At 40.2% G+C, this 27502-nt stretch overlaps 1 protein-coding gene across 1 annotated transcript; it reads right to left on the minus strand.

Annotated features, from left to right (window-relative positions):
* Positions 1-232: 232 nt before the first annotated feature.
* On the minus strand, positions 233-27502 carry quob (quattro b). Its single transcript, XM_080494670.1, has 24 exons — positions 27229-27502; positions 16799-16996; positions 14403-15945; positions 13230-13418; positions 12954-13077; positions 12049-12142; positions 11709-11795; positions 11507-11623; positions 10512-10610; positions 10237-10385; positions 8270-8408; positions 7996-8118; positions 7667-7864; positions 6538-7526; positions 6094-6343; positions 5533-5622; positions 5024-5248; positions 3506-3676; positions 3044-3221; positions 2199-2315; positions 1854-2099; positions 1146-1408; positions 1010-1068; positions 233-860 (listed from the first exon to the last, which is right to left on the minus strand). The coding sequence occupies exons 1-23, from the start codon at positions 27229-27231 to the stop codon at positions 1030-1032; spliced, it is 5631 nt and encodes a 1876-aa protein (XP_080350796.1). The 5' UTR covers positions 27232-27502; the 3' UTR covers positions 233-860; positions 1010-1029.

Here is a 27502-nt window from a genome sequence, read left to right on the forward strand (position 1 = left end):
GTCAGGATTATTACACAAATCTGTAAAAGAACAAAAAACAACAAGACAAATTGTACTTTTGAGGTTCCTAGTAAAGCGTTATGGTGTTGTTCTGTGGCAAGAAAAGCTTCATCTCAGCATGTCAGAAACTTGATTTTAATTGTTGTTTTAGTGTCGTTGTGAAGTAAAGTGGGTAAATAAAGACACACAAAAGCTGCCATGCACTGGGAGAGTGAATATTTTGTATTTCAAATTGAAAGCCAAACAACTGTTATGTCAGTCAATATTCATATCAGTCACACAGTTTATACAGAACGGTTAATAAATGGCAAACAGAAAGTAAATTGATCGTATTTTTCCAGAGTATACAACATACACGAATGCAGTATCACTTATCAAATTGTATAAAAAGACAACACAGTAGGAAGTAATGGATGTAATTATAATTAAATTATTATTCATAACACAGTGATTTAGCCGTATTATCAGAATTAAGTATAATTTAGCATTCGGTTGTAACGTCACATGAGCGCACACACACACACACACACACACACACACACACACACACACACACACACACACACACACACACACACACAAACTCAAACATCTCAAGCAGATTTACAGCACACTACATAAAGCTGTGTAATTTGAATTTCAACGTTACTTTTACCACAGTTTATGCTGAGAATACAGTTTAGTTAGAAGCAGCTATGTGACTTATTGTTTTAGTGTTGATATGAGCAAGTACTCGTATTTACAGGGTGGCACTTGATTACAGTAACAGCTGGAATAAAGGGATGTCTGTTGTAAAAAAAAAATTGTTCCCTCCTCAACATGGACATTTTCTCACAGGTTTTGCTGGCTTGCCTTCAGATCTGTAAAGAAAAAAAAAGAAAGAAAAAGAAGAATTGAAACCAATTTGTTAAACTATCCTTTCTTTAACAGGAAAATTTGTCACTCATTGCACAACTATTGCTGTGTTGTCTACTGATTGTTGGCTGGTTTTTAATTTAATTTTCTTCACCTTATTCTGTTTCTCGCAGGTCAAACTTCGGTGGACTTTCCAACACTAGAGCTCTGAACCTGAGAGAAGCAGGAAAAAACATCGGTGAGTTGATGTTAGTAAAATGAGAACATTTGCTTAGAATTCTCTGTGGCACCTTTCCACCAGGCTGATCCTCGGTCTGGTGTTGAGGTTTGGGAATGGACTCAGCTGGTAGTTGTGTTTTTTCCGCCAGGACATTTGGCTTTTGGTACACCGTATTGGATTCGACTGGAAGAGCAGCCGCTGCCTCTTTAACAGTGATCACGGAGCCACAAACAGAGGAGCTGTCCTCCGACTCTCCTCCTACTGCAGACTGGTAGCTGTGACTGGAGCTGCTGAAGTTGCTGACGCTCTCGCCTGATGACTCGGAGCTGTCCACTGAGGCCGAAGAGAAAAGTGCAGAGCTGGATGAATTCTGTGTCTATTCCTAAATATTTGTTTCACTAAATAATAGGGAAAACAGTATAGGCAAGGACATGACACTAAAGCATGACAAAAAAAATGCTTTTGGTGCCCAGGCATATATATATATATATACACCTTGACATCTCCTACCATTATCACTAATAACAATGACCTAATATAAAGACATGTTTTGCAGAAAGGATGCAGAAAGGATGATATTTTATCTGTATCGTGTCATAGATATAGGAGCAGCATGATTTGTGTGTGGCTGTAAAGATATTTTATGTGTGTAGCTTTTTATCTCTACACGTGTGTGCACATTGACAGTTCTGTCTAATGAAAACTCCCAAGTTTTTTGAAATGCTTGGTCTGTGATCGTGTTTTAAACTTTTACATCTCTAATCATATTGACACTCACATAGTAAATTCTGATTTCCATTGTCGTGGTCCAGGTCGTCGTCCTCCAGGGCCCCGGGGGGTGACACGTATCCTCCAGGGCCTCCGGAGACAACCCTCCGCTTCGGCCCGCACAAGTACACAAGGGAACCCCTGCCAGAGGAAGATGAGGAGGAGGAACTGCTGCCCGAACCAATGGATTTTGGACGCCCTCCTGGAAGTTCGTTCTGTGAGCCACATGAGCCCCCGGAGGACAGCACCTTGTTTTCTACAGTGAGAAGAAGTTTGATAAACAGAAATGTACTGAGAAAAGGGACAAAACAAAGAGTGGTTCAACCTTGACAGTATCTACTGACAAACACCATACCTCTTCCCAGCAGTACATAGTTAATGGCTCTGTCACTGATAGCTGCTTCACTGGGCTGGATGTCCATGAAAGGCTTGTTTCCAATACCCAAGAACACTCTCTCCTGCATACGGACCTCTAAAAATACAACAATGCATAGCAATTCCAATCCATCAATGAATCCATTCCATATTGGCCTTTAGACACAAACATGCAAAGCAAATTACTTAACACAATAACTGACAAAATGTTAAAACTAAAAGAATTTTGCACAAAGTACACACAACCACACAGACATATCTATGAATGCATACATACATAGAAAATACTCAAAATCAAATGCCAACAAAAATAGAACCCATGAATAATAAAGAGAGAGTGAAATATAGGCACATATGCACACAAAAAAGTAAAAAAAAAAAAAAAATTAAGGAACTATTGATGTATCAGTAGTTTTGGAGCACATGTCATGGGGAATAACTTGAGGCAATCAAGAGAAAAGGCATAACTTTAATCCAGATCAATTGTCACTTCCAACTTAAATGTTTATTAATACATGAAACAAATCAAAAAGCAGCGCAGATAGCCAGAACAAGTAAACCAATATCCAATCAAATCTTTTTCTAGAGGTTCTGAAAACAAATAATATTCCATCACTTAATCCTCTTTATAATTTCAATAAGTTTCCTCTGCGTTTAAAAAAAAATCAATTTGGTCCCAACATCAGTTTCTATCAAAGAAAATAGCATATTGAAATTACTAAACTCTTCACAGACATGCATTTTATTTAACATTCTGCTTTATGGAGATGTAACTCAAAGTGTCTCTAATCAGAGATCATGTTTGTCTGTGTTGCAGCCCTCTACCTCTGTTGTGTATTGCCTGCTCCCAAAGGATTCGCTCCAGATCTTTAGTCCAGGCCTCCTTCACCTCTCGGCTCACCGCCTGTAGTGTGTACGTGTCGTTGCTTTTCCTCTTCCTGAACCAGATCTCAAAACACAGGCCACTTTCTCCAGTGTTTTGGGTCATGCCTACGTCTGATGTCTAGATATGGAGGAAGGTAAGGTGAAAGTTAGTTTCAATTACAGAAAGCAGTTAGGGTTTTTTTTATTTGACAAAATCTCACATGGGAATTCAGGACTTTCCAATCCTACTGTAAGTAGGATTGGAAAAGTAGCAACAGCAATGACATCGTGTGTGTATGTGTGTGTGTGTGTGTGTGTGTGTGTGTGTGTGTGTGTGTGTGTGTGTGTGTGTGTGTGTGTGTGTGTGTGTGTGTGTGTGTGTGTGTGTGTGTGTGTGTGTGTGTGTATACACTCCAGAGTTACCTTGAATGACTGTTTGTAGATGTAGGTGTCGTTTCCTATCCCCGTTTTCCTGGTCTTGCTAAAGAGAATGAGCTCTTGAAAGAGAAATATGTGCCGGAAGCATTTTTTCTTCCTGAACGTGACCAAGAACTCGTCCTGTCGTATCAGCTGCCCCTGCTCCTTCAAATTTACCTGCAGGGCACAAGAAGAACATTTACTGAAGAAGTCACAGTCATGTATGACATTTGTTACAACATTTTAGGGTTGAAATGTTGACAAAGGAACCTAAGACATTAAACAGATTAATGGTATTCAACACGTTTTTTTATTTAACTCTACATTACCAGGAGGAGCTTATTGAAATTGTGAATTACCACAGGTTTGACACGGATATAAAAAAGTTCTCAGTTTCAGTGTTACTGTACCTGTGAGTCATCTGTGTGTGAACATTAGGAAACACAAACACAGGATACAGAGTAGACTTTCTTTCATAGCTGCACCGATGACACACATTTATTCAGAAATGGTGTCTCCTGATGACCCAGGGCAAAATGATGCCTTTTTAAAATGTCCTTTAGACAGTAAGCATTAGATGGCAAATATGTTTTTGCAATAATGTGACAGTAACATATAGTGAGGTGTCTTTTCGATAGGCTGTCCACCAACTTTGAAATAATTTACCTGAGGATCGGAGCACTTAGTTCTCACTTTAAAAAATTTAAACTAAAGTAACTATGGCATAACTTTTTGGCCTCACAGTTAACTGTTATTGATTGATTCATTGATTGATTGATTGATTTATGGCAGTTAGATCAAGTACATATCATTACATATTTAAAAAAAGAAATCTGTTTTAGGGATAAGGTGTTGCTTTTTTAAAATCTGTTGTCATTTGACTTTTAACACTCCCTCGTGTTTTTCCTCATGATACAGGATAAATACTGGCTCCTCACACATTCAGGTGATATATGAAAAATGTGAACAAATTATTGGATGAGGGAGAGAATTCCTATTGGATTTTTAATGTGTTTTCATGTAAAGCACTTTGATTTACAATTTTGCCTTATATTAAAATTGCTATATAGTTTGATTGGTTGAATGATTCATATATTTTATACTAAATTACTTTACAACACATTTAGTCGTCCAGATAAAATAGCTCCAGATGTAACACCTCCTCTTAGAATATATGGATAAATTGAGGAATTATCATTTCTTCTTTCACCATCCCCTCTCATGCTCATCATGATTAACGACTCAGCGAGTACAGCCAATAAAAATGAATATGGCTCTGAACATTGCTCACTATTTCATATTAAAGATTAAAGTTGATGCAGCACCAGCTCACACACTTTTGTACATGCTCAATGTAGGATGAAGGTGATTAATTACTGTACTTCATGTTATAGTACCTGGACACATGATACACATAGAGCACATACTGTCTTTGTTATCTGTACAGTATATCAGACACGTAACTCTCTCTTTTGGAAATCTGGCTTCATTGGATGTTTCTACAAAAATGACACGGTTCCTTACATCACAGTGGTGAATGGCGTCCATAGCCAGGAGGTTGTTGCCATGTCGGAGCTGGAAGTGAATGACTTCCAGGGCGGCCTTTACTTCAGCGATTTCTCTGAGATGTGTTGGGCCACACTCCCCCATCATGTCCTGCAGCAGGAGACTGTACTTGCTGATGCGCTGTACGGGCTTCAATAGGTAGGACCACAGGTCCATTTTATCCCCCAGCTTCTGCTGCTTTTCCTGGCACAGCAAAAAGTAGGTCAAACAGTAATGGTATAAGGATGATACAGATGTCAGAACTGAAATATGAAATCATATAGTGGAATGTGTTGCTTGTTTTCAATCATTTGGTGAATCTGTGTGTGCTTGTTGGCCTTTTACCAGAGTCAGGGACTATCTACCTGTCCAGAATGTACCTTGCCTTTCACCTCTTGCCAGCTGAGATTAGCTGCAGCTCCCAGCGTTGTGTAGTGTGTGATAAGAAATGAGTGGATGGAGAGAGAAGGAAAACTTTTGGTTCTCACCTTGAAAAAAGCCTGTCCGTGATCGATGAGGAGACTATCTGACTGTGGTTTGTTCTTGCTATAAAGGGCATACAAAGCAAAGCTCTCCCTCTAAGACAAACAGAACAAGTGAAAACCATTAGTCATCATAATGACCACCAGCAGAAACTCAGTCGTTAGTGTAAAAAAATAGATTCTGCAGTCTGCAAGTGAAAGGTGGGTCAACACTCCCCACGATTCCAGTGAATATGCTGAGTTCTAACACTGGAATCTTTTTTAAAAGGATCACTTGGAAGTAGTAAATTACTGCGAGGAACCATCTGGAAACAATAATGATCACTTATCGCTGTGGCTTAAAACAGGAACCGTGGCACAATTTACACAACATCTGCTAACCATAGTTGCATCATGGAATCAATAATGGTTTAATTTTCTGAAATGGTTTCCCGTTTTTTCACAATTAATTGAAAAAATATAGAAAATTAGCAATATAGAATTGGAATTCCCCTTCGGCTTCAGCCTGCCAAGCACTTTCGACAAAAACGTAATTTCTCGAGGGTAGCAAAAACACATGACACGTACATGACGTAGAAAGCAACGTCCCACTCTGAAAGGTTCACTGGCACAGCTCTCCAACTCGTCCTGGAAGTGGTGCCGATGAAAGTCGTGGAGTTTTTCTAAGTTGCCAAAGATGCTTCCCCTCTGGCCCCTGAGGTCCTGCGGAACGTCGGCCCTCTCCAGCTCAGGAAAGTAGTGCTCCCGGACGTAGCCCAGAGCCTTTACATATTCCCTCTCGGTAGACAGCAACTCCTCCATGATCTTCCCTACTTTCCTGTGCCACATGTTGGAAATGAAAAAGTGAAAATGAAATACTAAAAGCAAGTGAGCTTAGAACCCATCTATGTTTGGATTTTCTTTATATGGCATTATTTCTTAACTGGCGTCATTCTTAGATATATTTAAATTAAAAAAAATGCAATGTACTAAAAACCTTAGATTACATCTGAGGGAGGGAGAATTACTTACGAAACATTGCTGCCATTGTTGTCCGTTAGTGTGAGTAATGTCCCTGGAGTCCTCACATCTGCAGGGCGCTGGTTGGAGACTGAACATCCTTCAGCCTCCGCTTCATCACTGTCTCTCTTTGATGGACATTTCACATTTCCTGCCCATAAATTCTGGATATGGGAAGTGGACAGATTTTGCACTGGGAGCACATTTAATTCCAGTGGCTGTTTCCGGGTCTGACAGTGTTTGTGACTTACAATCAAAGGTGTCAAGCCAGAGATGTTTATCAGATGAGAACTCGCATATGAGCCCTCGCTCAGAGACCGACCCAAAGGTTGATGCGACGGAAAATCTTTGCTGCCTGTCGTGGAACTAATGCTGCTCAGATCCACTTCACTGTGGTGCTCTCTTGGCTTTTGCATGCTTTCAGGGTGGCAGTTGCTGTATTGTTTGCACCAAAACATTCTTTTCTCATTTTCAGCTGATGTTTCAGGTTCAGGCTCTTTCGTTTCTTTGTCACTGCTCCCTGCGAACTCTGTTTGCAAACGTTGGTTGGGACTTACAGCAGAAATACTTTCCTTTACACTTTCTGCAACATTGACTACCTCTGATGGAGAAGTTATCTGCAGAGGCGGGGAGCTTTCATCCTCTCCCACCTCGCCCCTTTTCTTATCCCGCTCCACTCCCCCACGTTCCCCTGAAGAGCTTGCAGCTGTGGGCTGCTGGATCTGGTCCTTATCAACACGTCTTTTCTTCTTCTGCATTTCCTCAAGACGGTGTCTGACGTCTTGGCACTGGACCCAGGCTGCATTCCACACTCTCGTCGCTCCCGAGGCCCCTGATCCCACGCTGCAGACTTTAGCTTTCACAGCCTGGAAGTGCTGGGTGGAGAATTCACCACCTAATCTCTCCTCATACATTTGGAGTTTGCTTGGAGTCTGAACTGAGTAACACCCCTGCTCTACTTGCTCCATGAAACGACTACATTCTTCGGTCAGGGCAGACACCTGGACAAAGCAAGTCAGAGGAAAAAAAATTGATTCAAGTTTGTGGATGTAAAGTTTAACGTAAATTGGTCAAAATGATTTAGAATAAAGAAATGTCAGAAGAGATGTCAAAGTGCAGAGCCATGGCAAAAAACACAAACCTTTTGACAGAAGCTGTACACATGCACCAGTGCGTTCAGTTCTTTATATCTCTGTTCTGCCCGCAACATAAAGTCTTCTACATTGGATTTGAAAGTGCTGACTAAAGTCCGAAAAATATCGGTTGGCGGACTTGAGCCGCTGGTGCCAACGATCCTCTCTGCCTCCGTCACAAGGGCGAGGGCATACTGTTTTTTCTCCTGAGAAACATGAAAAAGTGTCAAGTAAAGTCTATTTTCCTTTCCCATATTTGCTGCAGGTTGGGTATTTATGGAAAAACACAGAAAGCCAAATAAGACCAGCGTTTGCTTTTGTAATTTTGGAGTAATACCTTGGACTGGGTGAGAAACAGATGAAAGTGCTTTAAGACATTTTCAGTGCACACCAGGTTATCCTCTGTTGTGTAAGAGGCCTTCAGTTTCTCTTCACCTTCTGCACTGAACCACATACCAGTCTGTATGATAGAATGTGGGAAAAAAGTCATTTTGTTTCATACTTTAGCATATCTTATATGTGAGAAATAGACAAAGCTGACTAACTTTATGTAAATGTAAATATTATGACATTCAAGATGTTTAATCTTAAATTCGAGATTTCAATGGTACCATGGTTATCTTGTGTTCCGTCTCTCGGAGTCTGAAAAGGAAGTCCAGGTGTTGCAGTGACTCATTGGATCTCATCACCAGTGTGTGGAGCTTCTCCTCAAATTGATTATACAAACGTGTCACGGACTCCAAAGCATCTCTGTGAAGAAAGAACAGAAATGTATTACGAGTACTTTCAGTGGAGACTCTGTGCTCTGTGTCAACCACAATGGTTGCAGATATTTTAGGAACTTTAATGAGTAGGGCAGGTGGTGCTGGGTCAGGAGCACACCCGGTGTCCTGCATTAATTCAGTAGCCAATAAAATGGCTGTCATGACAATGTTTTCAGTTTACAGTGTCATTCCAGTTTTCAGGTACATGAGGTATTGAAGCAGGAGTTTTTTTTACCCTCCTGGACCTACTATCATTGTGTAGACTTGTCTTTGCAGCCCACTAGTGGCATCTTCTTGGTACTGGAACTTTTTATGTAGTTACTTGAGGTAAAAACAAAAGTACTGTTACTTATTGCTAAAGAACCTAAAACTGTTTTTCTTAACAATTCTCGTTATTTCTGTAAACTTTGTAGCAGGCTGTGAATGTGTTCTTGTTTAGTGGCCATGACTGACTCTTGAAACTCTCAGCGATGGATAGAACAAAACCATCCATCCATTCATCCATCCATCCAATACGATACAAAACAGATTCTATAAATGCTGAATATCTAGTAGAACCATTTGTATTGTACACAATGTACATTGATGATACGTCAACTTTTTCATCTGAAATGAAATTTACTCCACCTTTAACAAAGCCTCTTCACATGCAGGAACTATTTCTTCTTCCGCCCATCATAGACATGTGAGTGACGTCAGTGCATGGTGATGATTGCACATCACAGAAGTAGTGTGTGGAAATGGTTGTTGGATGAAAGATTTGTAAAAACACCTATTTTGTAAAGCTTTGTACTGATGATCATAAATGGTGATTTGTATGGTAAATCCCATTGCTTTTGAGCTTACACCGGTGTTTACACTGAGAGGGTAATCATAGTAGAGATTTTCCCATGGCTGTGCAAGTGAATACAAGCTCTATGGGCTGGATTTACATGACCTTCAACTGCCTGCTGAATTTCTTTCACCTGTGAGAGATTATATGTTCCACAAATTTAATGACCCCTGGAAATATTATGAGGGTCTTCAAGCCTTCAATACAGATTTTAACATACAACTCTCACTTTTTTTTTAACGCTTTCACCCTCTGTACAAATGTATTTAGGTGTAAAATGACAAGAATTAGACCCTGACTGCAATGTACTCTGGAATAAACAGTCGATATCAAGCCACTCTTGCCAAACTCAGGCCTTCAACTGTCTGTGACCTGCCAACAAAGGGTCCATAGGATATAAATAAAATGGAAATTAGTGTAAATGATGCATGCAATACAACCGAACATCCATCTGTCTTCAATAATGCTTTATACAGTCCAAGGCCATGGAATGCTTTTTCCATCCCTGCTAACGGGTGAAAGCAGGTCGCCAGTTCATAACACACTAAATATAGAGAGACAGGAATTCACATGCATTCACAGTCATTCAGATTTTCAATTTCGGAGAAAACATGCATATGCACAGGCAAACATCCAAACTCAGGACAGAAACCTCCGGCCGAGAGTGGAACATTTGCTACCCAACAGAAGTTGTAACCCCTCATCTACGTCAATACAGCTATGCTCTTTTTTCCTTGAAGATGATAGCTTTAGTATTTTATGTGTGCAGTTGAAAGGGGCACGGTAGAAAATGATTTGTTTTGATACTTAATGTGTATCAAAAGGACAAGATTTCATTGTGGCTCTCTTGGAAAAATATGTTTCCCATCCTTGCTTAATGGAGTATGTGAAATGATTTTTAAAAATGTGCTGTATTGTACTCTATGTACACACTTGATATGGATGACACACCTGACAGTAGGTCAAATATCTGGCACTGTACCTGTAGTCCTCAGATTGTGGGAATCTGAACTCCTCTCTCTTCATCCTGGCCAGTAAAGCTCCTCCCTCCCTTTGCAGCATCACCAGTCTTGGATCTTCCAACACCTCTTTCATTGAAACCTTCTGTTCCTGAATGCACTGCTGCACTTCCTGCAACACCCACAGCAATAGTGTAACCATGTAATACCATATATTATATATATATATGTGCCATCCTTTTCCAAATTAGATATGCACTGACAATGTAGCATCATCATATGAATGTGTATGTATTACCTGGGCTGTATCCATTTGTCTTCTGCTGTCCATTTTCTTGATGGCCTTTTGCAACAAGCAGTCTGCCTCTCGCAGGTCAGTCAGGAAGGAAACCAGTCTCTGAAATAAGTTATATTCACAACATGTAGGCAGAAGCTTTGTGTTGTGCAGAAAGAGCACTCTTGGCAAAATCAAACGTATGCAGTTAGTTAGTTATTCAGTTTGTACGGCAGCCACTTATCAGGACTTTCTGTCTTTTCAATTAGCACTTATGTTTATTGGTTCTTTAAGTTCACTGACCCCTCCTGTTACTGATGGTTACGCATCACTTCAGTCACCGACAGTTAAAATTTTTGTGGTTAAATGCCCCAATGTGCAAAAATGTTGTGTAGTGAGCATAGCGCTTGTACCAACTCACATTCGGCACGTAGCGCAATGATGATAAATCAAAGATAAGATTTAGCTGTTTAGTTATGAGCACATTAGTGCAATGTACTAAGGCAGAGCCGAAAAACATCAAAGGTCATGCATGTTTGGTGAGGGTGTGTGGGTAATGCACCATTTCCACTGTGGTTGAACAGCTTCCTCCTGAGGCTCCAGATAAAACCCACAATATATAACACTCTCTTACACAATAGTCAAACGTGGTATGAAATAGGGCAGTACTGTGATGTTATTCCTATATGAATTGCGAATAACAACATTGAACTAAATAATTTTGTATTTGTCCTTTAGGATTTCTATTTCCATTTAATAGTGGTATTTCTATCCTTGAAACCAGTTTTAAAACTCACCAGTTTATAGTCATTTTCTGACTTGTGGTTATTCCCACAAGGTGTGACATAATACTGAAATAAGTATGATCTGATGTCAACGTTTTTAGACAATTCACTCACTCTTTTGCAATATGTATATAGTTAATGTTGTTCATGATACGTTTGCAGCCCTGCTTTATTTCTGTGTAATTATGGAATATATTACATTTGTTGTGAACAGTCAGAGTTAAATTGTAGTACCCGATGGAACTGCAGCCAGTCTTTGTGACTATACATGAATGTCCCTCCGAGGTCCGAGGTCACCTGGCAGGCTTCCACCGTCTTGTTTAGAGCTTTCATAGTTGTCACCATGTCCATCTAATAGAAAAAGACTTGGTCAGAAAGGCGTTTGCACTCACCTGAAGTGTCAGATCAGATAGAGACAAAAAGTTGTGTTTCTGACCTGCAGGCCTGGCTGTTTTTCAGGTCGTGGACATGTGTCTTTGTCCATCAACATGACAATACTGTGGACGGCATGGAGAGCTTGCTCCTGTAACAGGTATTGACATGAACATGTTAGAAATGGACGGAGCTTCCTGTGTATTGATTTAACTGCAATAGTATTATCTGTGAGATTCTATACTAAATACATTCTGTCTTCAACTAGACTTTTGTGCATGTCTGTTTTTTTTCACTCCGTCGTGAAGAAGCCTTATTGCAATAGATCTGCAGTATGTTTAAAACAGTGAATCAGCAATTTGAAGAATTATTTGGATGTGTGCCTGTGGGCTTGTTGGGTATACCTGAGCCATCAGCAGAGCTTTGTAGAGGTGAAGTGGAGGAGGCTTCTTCTTGGCATTTATGATCAGAGTCATTCCCAGCTCTCGAACATCTTTCCTAGGAAAAAAATTAAAAACAAAACAATAAATCATGGCAGGCTGCATCATAACTTATTCATTTCCTCACATTAATTGTCACAAAATGCCCGATTTAAGATCTTCCAGAGTTTAACTACTTCATTTTATCTCCATTTCTCTTCATCTGTCATCTCCACGCTTGCTTTATCATTCTTTGCAGATCCTTTTCTACATCTTTGACGCCTTCACACACCCTTCCTAATGACCCTTCTTCAGCTACAGCTGTGTGAAGCCACATCAGACCAGGCTGCTAATTCTGGCGAGATCCTGCATACCAGACAGCTGGCAGCCTGCCTGGCTGCACACTACTGTGGTGAAGCCCTTTGCATCAGGGCCCTATGAGGTCAAGTAGCCTTTTCAACTTCAAAGTTTCCATTTGCTTTAGTGTAAACAAATTATCCTCCACTAATAGCACCAGTGTTCTTCAGTACACCCCTGGGTGTTTTTGACCCAGCATTTGCGCAGTATAGTCATTCTTATTTTATAGCCAGCTTATAATGAGAAATAAGAATTATTGCTTTATTTGTTGTAAAATAGTAACCTTACAAGCTGACACCCCATAAGGGACCACTAAATGCGGATGGAAAATGTTATGCTTTGGTTTTTTTATACCCTGCTCTAAATTCTGCAAATATGTGAAAGTGATCATGTGCTGCTCTCTTGTGGTGAGTCCTGTTCGTGCATGTCAAAGCACAGCAAAGCTCAAAACATATTTTGAAACTGTACAACTAATCAAACATCATATTCAGAATTTTTTTTGGAGAACCAAATGTCCATATTCTTCTCCATACCTCGGTATCGAGTGTAAGTAGAGTAGTAATTCACAAAGAGGCTGTGCTGACACAAGAGGGGACATCCACTCCTTTCTGTCACCGTGGACCTCCACCACTGCCCTGCCGGTCCTGTCCCGGCTGCCTGAATGTGAACAAAACATAGAGCAGGAGCATTAATAAACTGCTTACAATAACCTCTAATTATGATTAACATTTCTTTTTCTTTTTTTTTTCTTCCAAACAGACATGATCATAGTCGCTTTCTCGTTGCGCCATTTCATTTGTGTTATTTACCTGGTAAACAAATAATTCCCAGTTCAAGCAGACCAATGATTCTCCTAAAGTTACATTCTTCATTTTGTGGCGGCAGCTGAGTGTCAGGAGTTGAAGATGGAAGGAGCTTTACTTGTGGGGCAGGTGGCTTTTCTGTCTTCAGGTTGAGGAGTTTGGAGCTGGTAGTTTCATCTCTACTTGACAGGAATTCTGTCAATAAATAGAAAACATTTTTCTTTTGAGAGCTCAGAAAATTGTATCACAGGAAAATGACATTGTGCACATTAAGAAAGAAAACATCTTGTGGAAGATGTTTTCCAGGCATTTAATTTTTTTTACTCGTGTTTTATGTTCTGTTTTATGGTCTGTTGAAGCCCTTAATACCAATCGTGAGGCTTAATTTGTTTAACCATTACCTTTAACAACTGCTTGTCTTTATGGGCCCACTCCACATAGCTAACAGCCTCTAAACATTGGACATGGTTTCTATAACAAAGCACAGCAGTGGCCTGGCTACTAAAGCCTGGGTTTGATTTTCGTCCTCCTAATAGGAATCCTCTGAGCTGACAAGGCCTCATCTGTTCTCTCTTTCTCTTTGCCACTTTAATAGTCCATGACAAGCATGTCGCCAGTCAAGATCTCGACTTGGCCCTCTGAGGGCATGTGGTTGCATGCCAGAGGGTTCAGAGGACAGGGGAACCTCCTCCTCGTATGTTATGCTGTCTCTCATCATTAGAAAAAAGGCTCTGCTTCATCTTTTACCCCAGTGGGTTAGGCCCGTTCCCTTCCACGGGGGTGCAGCATGATATTTCCGTTCACTCCCTTGATAATGGAAATTACATGAATGGGACCAAGAACTCAGACAGCAGTGGGAGAATCCCTGGAGGAAGATAATGCTCAAACCTGACTTTTGACCTCTGAACCTTTATAACCTTTATAAAGAGTCTTTATGAACTGCTATCCTCAGTGGAGCACACGCCCTCAAACATGCAAGGTCACAGTTGAGTTTCACTGTGTTTGGTTTAAAATGATCAGAGACCCATTCAGTTCCAAGCATTGTATTAAACATGTCTATGTGTAGTAATTATGCACAGATATAGTTTTCCTTTGTGAATGGGATAACAGGATATCTAAAGACAATGAAAGACTGTCAAGAATATCTTGGTAGTTTACTTCTAACTTGTAGACTCTTACCTTTTTTGTGGCTCCTTCGTCTGTCCAGCTTTGGTGTCCCCTGATCCAGTAGTTCATCTCTCTTACAATGAATGAGGCTGGTGATGGTTTCAGGGCAGATATCACTGTGGCTTCTGTTGTTGAGTTTATAAAGAAGTGGACTTCCTAAAGCCGACTCTGACACAGTTGACAAAGACCTTGTTTTCACTTTGTGTTTCCCTGATGGTTTCGCAACCTCATCCTTCTGTTGGGGTTTCACTTCACTGTCACAGGATGCAAGAGGCACATCTGTCACAGGATGTATACAAGCCGTATGCTGTGATTGCTGAGTAATACGTTTGGGCTGAACTCTGTGACCATGGCTCAAAGTGGGAGCTGATTTCAAATCAACACCTGTTTGTTTCACATGGTTTTCTGATTCAGAGCTGATATGCAGTTGAGATGCTGACTTTTGCGATGTTGCTTCACAGGAGAGTTTGTATTGGTGGCAGGGTTCAATATTTAACATCAAGTGGTTAGAAAAGTTTCCTGATAGGTCTTGTTGAGCTTCAGTTTGACCTTTGGACTCTGTTTCCCCTTCCTCAGACAGGCCTACCTCCTCTAAGGCAGCTAGGAGGTCAACACTCCCCTTCTCAAAAGCGACTGGGTTTTTCAGTGCTGCCAGGTAAGAATCTCTGTACCTACTTTTCAAGTCCTGATCAATGATCTCCTGTGAGAGTGGCTTCTGACTGCATGGTATGCAAGGTTCATCTCTATATTGCAGGGTCTGTCCACAAAAAGCATTATTCCCAGGTGGCACAGGTGGGGGTGGTCTGACAGGTTTGAACAAAAGTGAGTGAAGTGGATTTGGGTGGCAATCTTTTGGTTTTTCATTCAACTCCTTCCCTTTGCCAATATCCACCAAGTCTACATAATCACCCTCAATCTCGCGGTAGTTATTACTGTCCCAGCTATTAGGAGAAACCCAACCCACAGGTTTGAGTAGAGGTTTAGGGCAGGATTTGGGGGCTCGTCTTTCATGATCCACTTTGACAAGCTTCGAAGAAGAGTCTGTAGCTCTCAAAGAGGCAGACATCCTGTCTTTAGCTGCAAAAACCATGGCTTCCAAGGGGAGGGTGGCGGAATGAAAATGGAAGGCATCTGAGAACTTCTTGGGCTCAGGGGGAGGCTCCCGACAACTTGGCATGATCTTAGGCTTGTCTAAAAACTCTGGAATTGCAATCTTAGCCCAAGGTAACTTGATTACTCCTTGATCGGTGCAGAGCAAACAGCGTGAAAGAGGAGTTCCTTGACGTCCTTCATTGATATCTTGAAGCCAGTCTTCAGTGAACATGCAGGGGTAAGAGGTTTCAGGGATCGGGGTCTCCTCTACCTCTCGACATCCCTCCTCCAGAAGGCTTTTGAGAACAATGCGAGCGGCCTGGTCCCCAAAAGGTTCCACCTGTAGATAGAAGTCACCAGGACGCAACAGCAAAGGGTTGACAGGCGCTAACTGGATGACGGTTTTGTCATGAAGACACAGAGGCCAGCCTTCACAGCGGAAAACCACATCGGAGAATCCAGCCTAGGAGAAAATCACGAGTCCTGTTACAATATTGGTTTTGTTACAGATTCAGTGTAGATCATTTCCTCTCATTGTGTGCCTCTGTGTGTTTGTTTGTCCTGTGATTGCACACATCCTGAAGGAACTCACTGTACATAGGTAACAGTTTAAGCAGTAAAATTTTGTCTAGCCAAAGCTTAAAATGCTGAAGCTGTATATCACAAAAACCTGTATACTTTATTTGTTAATCTTAAACCTCAACTTTCTCTGTGCTCTTCACATTAAATGTCCTCAGTTCATAGAAACACAACATTTTCAAATATATTTTACACTGTTATTTGCCTTGTCTGGATATAGGTTGCTTGTTGGCCACAGTGCAGTTTTGTTTTGGCTCACTCTGAAGTGAATTATAGAATACAAATTTTAGTAAAGGTTACAAATTAGCAAGTTAACTTGAACGGAATGTTTCTGCTTATGTGGAATACAAGCCATGTAAATAATAGATCACAAATTATTTCTGTAATCACTTTCCAACCTTTAATTCTTTTCAGTTTGTTGATACAAAGTATTCCAGCATTTCCTACATAATACACTGTATAATCTATACAGCTATCTATAGTAATGTTGTTCTGATTTGCCCACTTCCTGTTTCTCGATCCTGTTACAAGAGATCCTCAAAACAATGTCTTGTTGCTAATTTTGTTTCAGAGTTTTATCTGTGTTCAAAGTCAATTTGGCCAAACCTGAGTGAAAAACTAACTGAAAACGATTGTGAGATAGGTGAATACGCCTGTAGCTTTTACATATTAAAGATGAGAGGGACAAGTGTTGATGTATGTGGCTAAGTGTACCTTTTCTAAGAATTAATACTCACACACGCTGCTTGTTGGACGCTCTCCAGCAGGTGTTTGGATGGGATGAGGAAGTCCAGCAGGCATTGCAGAGCATCACCGTGATAACTCTCATCAATGGTGCGAAACAGCTGGCTGAGGACAATGGGCGCTGTGGCCTCGAAAGGTGGGAAGAGAGCTGACAAGGTGCTTTGTATGGACAAGTCCAAAGATTCTGGATTCTGGAAGACACAAAGAGACAAAGGTCAGTGACAGGAGCTTTGTACAGATTCTGTAAATTCTGTAAAGATTTGACCTTCTAAAGAAAATCCATCCATACATGTAACAGAACAAAAGTAGGTGAAATTATAAGCATAATTTAACTATTTGTTAGGCAAGTGACTATATTTGATCATTTCTTCATGTCCTCTAAATGATAATGATGACTTTATGACAGAAGACATGAAAAAATACATGTGTGGTACATTAAAATTGTTGCTCCATGTGTAAATGTTTTAGAATATGTTTTGGTAGTGAAGATGAATGACACTCCTGCATTACACTTGTCACTTAATGAAATGAACACTAATTGGGTTTTTTTTCCCCTTTATATTGGAAAAGCACTTCTAAATCCCTAATCCTAATCACATTTTGTGCAAAAGGTCACCCAATCAAGACATTTGTTTAAAAAAGTGACATCTTATTTGAATGAAGTACCCATTGGACATCAAAACAATGACAAAAGACATACTAGGGGGATGTTTATCAGCCTTTGATGGTATATGTTTCTATTTTATGACCTTTATGAAAATTGTGACACATAACAGACATTGAAAAATAGAATATTTTATTTATCTACGGTAAATGAATCTTCCATTACAGAGTCATACAAAAAACTCTGCTGTACTGAAATCCTTGTTTTAATGGCAGCTGTCCAACATGCTTCATTGGACATCTGGTATTACCGGTATTATTCACAACCCTTTTCATTCTGTTTTGACTAGAAATATTTATATGCATCAAGAAAGGTGAACACCATGAGTTCTGCCCTCAGAAGAATTCACTCGTTTCTTGCTTCCTGTTTATGGCCTGTCTTTAATGAAAGTTATGTATGTTTTACATTGACATGCTTGTATGAATGTGTGAACATTGTCACACTGTTACTGTAAAGGGAACTGTAATTTATAAAGGGATATGTCTACTTGGACGTGACATTTCCATGTTGATTCAATCAAATTAACATTTGGATGGAGGAAATTAATGTTTTTAACTAAACAGTTTTAATTTCAAATCCCTTTAAAATATTTAAGTTCATACACAAAGAAAGCTATTTGATATCTGGTTTTCTTCACAAGTGCACATGTGGATTAGTACATTATCTCTGGGCAATTAAAGGAGACATCTGTGAAGATAAAAAGGTATGAGCGGGTTCATGCAGAAGCTTCTCAACTCTTTTATGGAGGTGATTAAATCTTCCCCGCATGAGTCTCTGCAGCTTGTTTTATGTCTGGCCAGGACTTGTTTCCTTTAAGCCGGTGTATATGCAGTAAAGCCGTGCGACAGCCTCTGGTCTAATTCAAAGCGACAAAAAAAGCGTATAGCTTCATTACAAATATCCATGTATGGCACTGTACTGTATGTTGGTTTTCACTTTATGTGCAAGTCTGCTTTTGGAAGTGTTTTTGAATGCCTGCATAGAAAAGCCACAAACACCAGCTGTGCCACGGTCCAGCTAAACACATGGAATCTATTCAGACAAATAGAGGGCATCTTTGAAGCATTTTTGTTCCAAATGGAGGCATCATTTCGAGATGTGAGGGCTGTCACTAAAGATTAGTGGAACAGCCAGATATTTCCCAGCAATGCTGGGCACTACAAATACTACACTTGTGTTGAAAGTTACACATGAAAACTGAGGTGGTTTCAATGAGGGGTCTTCATGTCAGTCAGCTTTAAAATGTGAGATGAATCCAGAGTTGAGCCCACTGAAATAATGTCCAACAAGATATAGTATATGACCATTTGAGTGAAAAAAATTAGAAAGCTAACATGTTGGTATGCTCACATGTCACTCAGCTCAAAGGTTAAACGGGATATATTCACATTCCATTTTTTTTCTTTCATTAAGTGGTTTCAAATCACAGTTTAATCATTTGAAACAGCTCTGATTTTATTGGAGTTTGAAGAAACAAATGCTCAACATTTATTAAAATGAACATAATGCAACAGGGAAATGATGAAAGCTTTAGTGATGCATGGCATATGTAAATATTGAACTAAGACGGACTCTGGTGTCATCACATTGATCAAGGTGTGGACAGATATTCATGTAGCCACATTAATATCTTTGATGTTGTTCAAGGCTATTACAGGACTTACTTTTCTACATTTATGACTTTTTAGAATTCGTTAAAGAAAACATGAAACTCGATGTTATTTATAATGTAGAGAGTGTCTCTTTTTGGTTTTTCCTTGACATGTGCAAATCTGATTTTCACAATCTTAGAAAGAGCAACGCCTCGGACCCTCCCAATGTTCTCTCGGGAACCCAAACCAATGACTGGTCCAAAACATGTTGCAAATCCTGCATGTGAGCAAGTTACAACTAAATAGCACGGAATATATAGCGTATGTGTTTTTAACACGATGTGTATTTGATCACAAAGCAGAGGAGTCGAATTTTGTACTCCGGAACAAGTCATTAGCTCAGCAGGGTCTAAAATATAAATCACTGAGCATCAAACACACAACTAATACTTCACATAATGATTCACGTATTTCTCAATGAAATGTTCAGAAGAAGAGAAGGTGCGGTACACATGTTCAAGTTGTTAAGATTTGACACAACTTATGAATCTGAACAAGTCATTCGCCGATCACAGCAGGCCTGCTATTCATACAATCAGTTCTCAGTATCCTGCTGTGTTAATCTCTCAGTCCTACAAAGGCCTCGGTTTTTAGTCCCTTTCCTCATTTAGGTTGATGGCCTTCAGAGACCAGCCCAGCCCTGGGTAAACACTGGAGCTGCAGCTTCAAAGGCCTCATACTGGGACCGTTTAGCAGATGAGAATGCCTGTGAGCACCTCAAACATAAAACACTTGGGTAAAAATGTTATTCAGTTCTCGCAGTTGTTTATGATTCACTTAATTTTTCTGTAAATCCTTCAAATGTGTTTGAATAATACAGTCAAGTAGACTCTTGATGACATCGCACATCAAATTGACTTCGTTCAAATGCTTTTGAACTGAGCTAACACTGGTGAGTTGCATCACCACACGATTGTAGGACAACACGTTTTAATCATGTTTCGCATGTAATGTCGCTCCTGTTGAGTTTGGGTCTGGGCAGCTGCCCACTTCGCCCTGAGCAATATCTGCCACAGCTTATATTTTTCTGTCAAATATACTTAATAATCCTTCAAAATGTGTCAAATATACTTTGAAATCTAATCCTTCAAATCAATAATGCTGGAAAAAAAAGAAAATCGTCATGGATGAGTTGTCCAGGGTTGCAGTTTTGAGCACGAGTTGTCCGTTCACCTTACCAGACAGTATGGAATGTTGGATGTAAGTCAATATCAATTGTTGACCACTTGCAGTATTCTTTGTCCATGTATACCTTCTGGTCATTTCATGTCCTCAGTAGAAAAGAATGCTTCCTTTTTCTGATTGCGCACATCTGTCACAATAGATCATGAAACGGAGAACTGAATACCTTTGAGGCACGCTCTTGAATGGTAATGCATCACAGCTGTTAAGACTGACTGCAGCCCTTTAACATTGGGTTTCTACTGTATTTCTCAGAGCGAACAGTAGACTTAAGGTCATTTCTAATAAAACTCAACACTGTTAAGTCACTGTACAGAGCTAGGATTGTTTAATTGCTTCAGTTTCGTTTAAATTAGTTCCCTCTGCGTGCCCTCCCTTTAAAAAAAAAATAAAAATACTCTGATCACATTTTCACTACAATTCGTCCCAGTTTAGATTTCAGGATAGATCTGCAACAATGTCTTTCCAAAGTTGAGATCTAAATCTTTTTTTGTCAGCCCAGGCTAAAACAGTAATAATTCTTCAGGAATAGAAATCACCTTGGTGGGTGGTTTGACTCATGATAGTTTTGTCAGTGATACCCCCTGACATTTATTTCGCGTAGCTCAGCTGCACCTTGTTCAAACAGCCAAATGAAGGAAGGGAGGCTGACTGCTTGTGTTATGAGTCATTATATTTCTGATTAGAATGCACTCAAAATCTTCCTGCATTGCTAAGTGGACTTCACTGAAGAAAACAGTCCAATATCTGACACAGAAGGTATGGGAGCTTCCACTGTTTTGATTGGCTAGTGATTTTAATGATATGACACAAAAGTCATACAAAAACACAAAGTGACATTGAAGCAGGAGAGAACGTTTTATGATGTAAAACTGCTGCTTTTACTCTCAAAGTCTGACTGCTTTGAAGTGAACAGTGTGGTTCCTTTTCAGAAAGTAATGTCAGAGACAAAGTGAAAGCTGTCAAAACATTGTAAATGCAGTGTACAGTAAAGAACATGTGACTACTTTTTGCTGTTCTTAACAGTTTAATCTCGTCTGAAATCAGGACATACACACTATCCAGTAAAATGTATCTCTTGTGAAACTTTAGGCATGATTGAACAAGGTCTGTTTGGACTCTGTTTATGCATGATTCAAGGATAACTCGTCCACAAAACTGCAACCCTGGACAACTCATCTACAGACGGCACCCTCAGCGGACAACTCGTCCACGGATGAGATTCCAGAATTGTTTTGAGAAAATAAATCCTGCACAATGTGCATATATATTAAGTATGACATCGTATGGCTTTTTATTCTCACAAGGAATGGTCTTCTTTGCACACATGACGTCCCCCGACCGAAACTTCAGCACTGCTGTGTGCATGCATGTTCCAGCAAGCTAGTTACTGTATCAGTCATATTTTAATCATGTTTATCATTTAAAGTCGCGATCGGAAGACGTTCTTACGTGATGCACATGAAGTCCTGGACGCATCACTCTTGTGTTTTTGTGTCAGATACATTTAATAATCCTTCACATGTGTTGAATATACTTTGAAATCCAATCCTTCAAATCAATAATGTTGAAAAAAATAGTTGTGGACGAGTTGTCCAGGTTTGCAGTTTTGTGGACGAGTTTTCAATGGACCGCTAGGCACACACACATACACACCCCTTGGTGAATGCAAATGGTTGCCACCATACCCACATTTTCTCCAGATCATCCAGAGCAGATATTAGGTGAATAGTAAAAGTATAGTTACCACCTACAAGCATTTACAATAAAAGCATCAGGTTTTGTAACACCAGTTTGCTATTTTCTACAATATCACCATAAATATGCTTTGGAATTGCTTACATTTATCACTCACTTGTATCTCTGTTCAATCTCTTTGCCTTGCCTTCTCTATCATACTTAGGCTGGCACATGTCAAAGAAAACCACAATAATGCACCTTATAGAATCTGCCTCTTTGAGGCAAACTTCCAATGACATAAAAAAAAAAATGCAGTGCATTTTCATTAAAGGTCTTTAACTACCACCATCAGCCAGTGAGGAACATTAGTTTGAGCTTAAATCCTGAACCTTTATCTTGGTCTGCTGTGACTGTTGCTTTTGATCAATGTCCAGTTGACTACATTCCTACACTGCCTCCTCTGCACATTCAAGACAAGGGGATTCCCTCTCTTCCCACTATTGTCCAGATCAGCCTGTGATTTAACTCTAGAAAGAACTGCAGTGTCCACCAGCAATCTTTGTTTGGCTGAATTGGTATGCCAGCATGGACAAGAGGCATTTGTTGTGAGGCTACACTCTCCCTTTGTCTTGTCCACTATTTAGACCCCCCGAGGAGCTTTAGTATCAGGCGGATAATTGCAGGTTTCGCCTTATTGCCCGAGGCTGTGGCTGATGAAAGTCTTGGTCCAGATTTGAGACACAGCACAAACAAACTGTCAAAATGTGTTTCTCACAATGTGTCAGCAGCCACAAAGAATCAAAATAACAGTCAAAAGACAAATTGACCACATTGTGTTTCTAAAGAAGCTTAACGTTTGAAAACGGACACTGCTCTTGATGTGGCATGTCTAAAGGCTCTGCTGATGTCTTCAACATGACTGGTCATCACTCCGTTTTAAAATCCTCAGCACAAATGGACCATCAGTGCACCTTTAGGCAAAAAAAACAAAAAATAAACTAAAGTGACAGTTACGTTAAACCCTGCCGGTAAATCCTGAAGCCCACTTGTATTCTGCCATGTTCAGACTTGTGGAAGCATTCAAGAGCCACCAGCAACTCACAGCAGCAGACAATCACAGCATGGACGCAGATGACTGGTGGTGTTTGGAATCAAATCAGATTAGACTTTTATCATGGGAGAAGAAAAAACTAAAGTTCTCCAGTGAATTGTTGGACTGGTTTTGCACAGATGCACCTTGGCGTGATCTTAATCGACAGGTTTAGTCAGAGTCTCAGTCATATCATAATCAAAAACATTCAATCAGTGTCTCCATTTTTTTACTGGAATTTCTCCTCCAACATCTCATGTCCTGGTGGTGAGACCCTGATATCTCAAGATATGACCAACTCTGCTCTGATTTTAAGATTCCATCCAATAAAAAAGCAATACGTTGTCATCGAAGCTAACAGCTCAGTAATTTCTCCCAGGAGAAAACATCATGTTTTGTTCATTCATTTATTTTTTGATTCAGAAGACCTGCTTGGCCAGAAACTGAAGATGTCACAGAAATAGTGTCACCTTTCTGGCTTGGACTTTTTTCCTCATCTTGTATGAGACCCACGAACTGAGTAAAACTGGCTAGTCCATACAGGATGTGGCTGAGCTGAGATTTAATTTCACAAATTACTAGAGCAAACAAGTCGCTCAAACCTTAAAGTTCTTCACACAATACTGCTGGAAATGTTCATGTTGAAATTAGCCTTTTAGTATCTGACAGGACAATGAACCAACTGTGTAGGAATCCAGCTTAAAGCTCTGTTGTCATCACAAACTCTGACTCACGTCTACAGTTAGTGGCTCCCGTGATATTGAAAAACCTGCCCTGAGACTTTACATGCATCCTTATCTGATTTAAGGATACTGCTTTTTGATTGCTTGCCTGTCATATCACCACATGATCCGACAGGTGAATAGTTAAAGAGGTTTTCCACTGATGGTCGGTGAAAACACACAGCGTTGTTTGCACTGCCAAGACACTCGCATAAAAGATTAATGTTCTATTGAACAATAAAAAACAGACATTACATGTAATGATTGAAACATTTCACACAGGTTTTCTCCCATCCATAGCTGATTAATACATGAAATGATTCTATTGAAAATGAGGCGTTAAAGCCTCTTGATCAAACTTTATTTACTTCTTTTTTTAATCCCGAGGATAAATTGCCACTGTTTATATTTTTACAACAGCAAAACATTACAGGTGTTAACATGGATTTACTTCTGATCTCACAAAACAAACATGTGAAGTAATGTACTACAAATAACATGGATTCAGAGTCCATTAAGCCATTGAGCCGTGATAGATTTCTTAGTTGCATCTGTCAGCATGTGCAAATGTTTATAGAGAGTGAACTAAGTACGGACATCTGCTGCACTTCATTCCCGAGGAATGCAACGTTTTCTATTCAGTGCAAGTAAACAGCAAACAGTAAATGATACACTGAGAACAACTCTAGAAACCTATACCGGCGAGCCAAACAGAGCTTTAACACATGAGACTGGATAGACACCCAGTCTGGGAAGGAAATGACGATGTTTTAACTCTTGGATTTCTACAGACAATGGATGCTGAAATGTGACTTGCAGGCGGCCTATTCACTGGCAGTTTCCTCTCAAGACCTGGCTGTGGCTGTTTTGAAAATAAATTGCAGAGCCTCTGTTGAGTTTGACCCACTTTTGTGATACAGAGATAATAAACATGTTCAATATGGCTCCTTTGACAACTCTGAACATTAACTTGCTGACTGAAGCAAAATTAAATTAATCTACTCATGTGGATGTCTACAATTAGAGAGAGAGAGAGAGAGAGAGAGAGAGAGAGAGAGAGAGAGAGAGAGAGAGAGAGAGAGAGAGAGAGAGGGAGAGAGAGAGAGAGAGAGAGAGGGAGAGGGAGAGGGAGAGGGAGAGGGAGAGGGAGAGGGAGAGGGAGAGAGAGAGAGAGCGAGACCGGTAAAGTGAGGTCAGTATGTATACTGTAAACCATGTAGACTGTACACACACATACACACTTAACAAACTGAATACATATTTGGCACTGTGACCAATTGGAATATCAGCTGGAGCTCAGAAAGCCCAGATGTCAACAAGAGTTGGTATTAATAATCTGTGACTCCTTGGCTGTCTCTCAGTTACAGAGGAAAGCTGTTGTTTGTTCTCATCATTATTAGCAATGGTTTAAAAGAGTCCATATGCTCTATGGCCTCAATCCGGAAGTCTCTAGGAAAAATACCCATTGTACCTTTCTACACATCATGGTCAAGCTGAACGTTAACATTTCGGTCAGTTACCGCCCAGTCTGGATTGCAGGGGTGTGTAATTATTTTCCAAAGGGACCTACATAATAAGGCCAAGCCATACATTCTCCTGAAATCTGTGACTATATACCAGCTTAATAGCAGTCTATAAATAAACTGCTCCTGCTTTGCATCAGTCAAATTCTTCATTGTGTTTGAAAAGAGTGATTCACTTTGAACTCTTTCAACACAGGGTAAAGTTATGCCCATGAGCATGACCTATGCATGCTGAAAGAATAAAGCAGTCAACTTCAATGTCAAATAAAAACATTTGCATTGCATGAAAAATGTCCACCAACTTTATTTTGATTCATCACATTAACTTTCCAATTGACCTTTCAAAGAAAGGGTGAAGAGGAGCCAATCAGCAGGAGATGTTTTTGGTGGAATAAATCATGTGAAATTGGCCTTCTCAACACAAATCATAAAAAACAGGAAACTATACCTCTGGTGGCCATGTAGCAGATGAAGCTCCTTTCCTTTGAATGGGACTTTGAGGGCCGCACAGCATTGATCTGAACGTTTTTTTTTATTGTGAATGCTAAGTCTACCATCATCCACTCACTCTTGTTTCCTAACTTTGCAAAGATGATTGAAATTGCAGCCTTTAAAAGTGACTGAGTTTTAGTTTGAGTGAAGTGAACATTCAAAACACAAGTGCATCTTGCTTTTGGGATTTGCATGAGCTTTGAATGAACTTTGAATACTGCAACAGACACTAGTAAGATCACTGTGTTTGCTGTACACCACTGTCAGGCCTCCAGAAGAAAGTGCTTGACCTTGCGAGTGAATAAGTGACTCAGTGTCCTTGTCATACAGTAACTAGGTGCCACAATGTGCAGCAGAAAGCCAGTGATCTGGGTTTTGTAATGCTGTAATGTTTACCCAGGAAATAAACTCACGTTTGTCCACAGTGCAGTAATCTAATAATTTATAGCCTGCAGGCCTGTGGCTGTCGATTGGGGTGGTCGCTAAGGAAAACATCACTCATGCAAGAAGTAAAATAAACAGCTTGGGCCATAAAAGTGTTGTTGTGGATGCGAAGGAGGAGCGTACAGTTGTGGCCATGATGAGCAGCCAAGTCTGGACTTCTTTAAACATCCTTCCTTCCTGCTCCCTCTAAGGCCATCATTTATCCAACATGCTTGTGCAGATGTTATGGGTCTGACAGATTTCCATATAAAGAGAAGCAATACATTCAGTGGAAAGTTAACTAAAGTTGTTGTCCAGCCCAAACCAAGCAAGTTTAAAACACTCTACATCACTGCTAATTATGGACAGTGTTTTCTGCTGCAGCAGCAACAAGTCGGTAAAAGTTCAAAAAGGCCACATCCTCCCGGAAAACACATCATCAGCCAAACGTGTTTCCATCAAACTTTTTGAAGAATTCCATTATATCCACATGCAAAGCGCCCAAATAATTTATACACCAAAACACTCTCCTCTCAGTGAAGCATGTCTGCCATCCGCATCAATAGTCAGAGTGCTTGAAGATGAAAGACAAAAGACACTGTGCCTCTCTGTCTCTCCCTCTTGCTCTTGTCAGTGTGCACACCCTCAAAAGACTTGAGATGCTGTGGAACGATTGGCTGTATCTGTCCCACAAACTGTGCTCAGGATAGCAACAAGCTTTATCATCTCTTTCACAAAAATATTTTTTTTACAGAATGAAAACAGAAAATATGCATTATGCCACTTAAAGAATATGTTGTCAAGAGGAAGATATGCTCTAAAAATTGGATTTCCACATAGTCTGCAAAACAACAGAAACACACAAATCACTTGTTGAAGCCAGAAACTCACACTCCCAGTGACTGGGTCAGTGGAGCACTTCAGTGCTTTGGACACAAAGCAGCAGTGCTAGAGGAAGAATGGAACAAAGGAGGGGAACATAGATGTTACTTTACCATGTTTGCGGGAGTTTCTTCTTCGTAAAGCCAGCAGTTTTTTCAGTTTTGCTCCTGATAATCATCTCCAGACAGCCTCCCTCGGCTCTGTGCTGAGAGACTCTCCATGTTTAGTACATCAACAATAGACGTTGGCTGAAGAACATCCACATGACAGTGAGTTGCCTTGACTGACAAGTAAATAAAGTCCATTCCATTCTTCGTAGACTTCCCACCAGTCTGAGTGTGCGGCACAGAACAACGCAAGTTTTCAGGCTGCCTGTTGATCCTTCAG

Source organism: Blennius ocellaris, assembly GCF_963422515.1.
Source record: "Blennius ocellaris genome assembly, chromosome: 4".
NCBI classification, from domain to species: Eukaryota; Metazoa; Chordata; class Actinopteri; order Blenniiformes; family Blenniidae; genus Blennius; species Blennius ocellaris.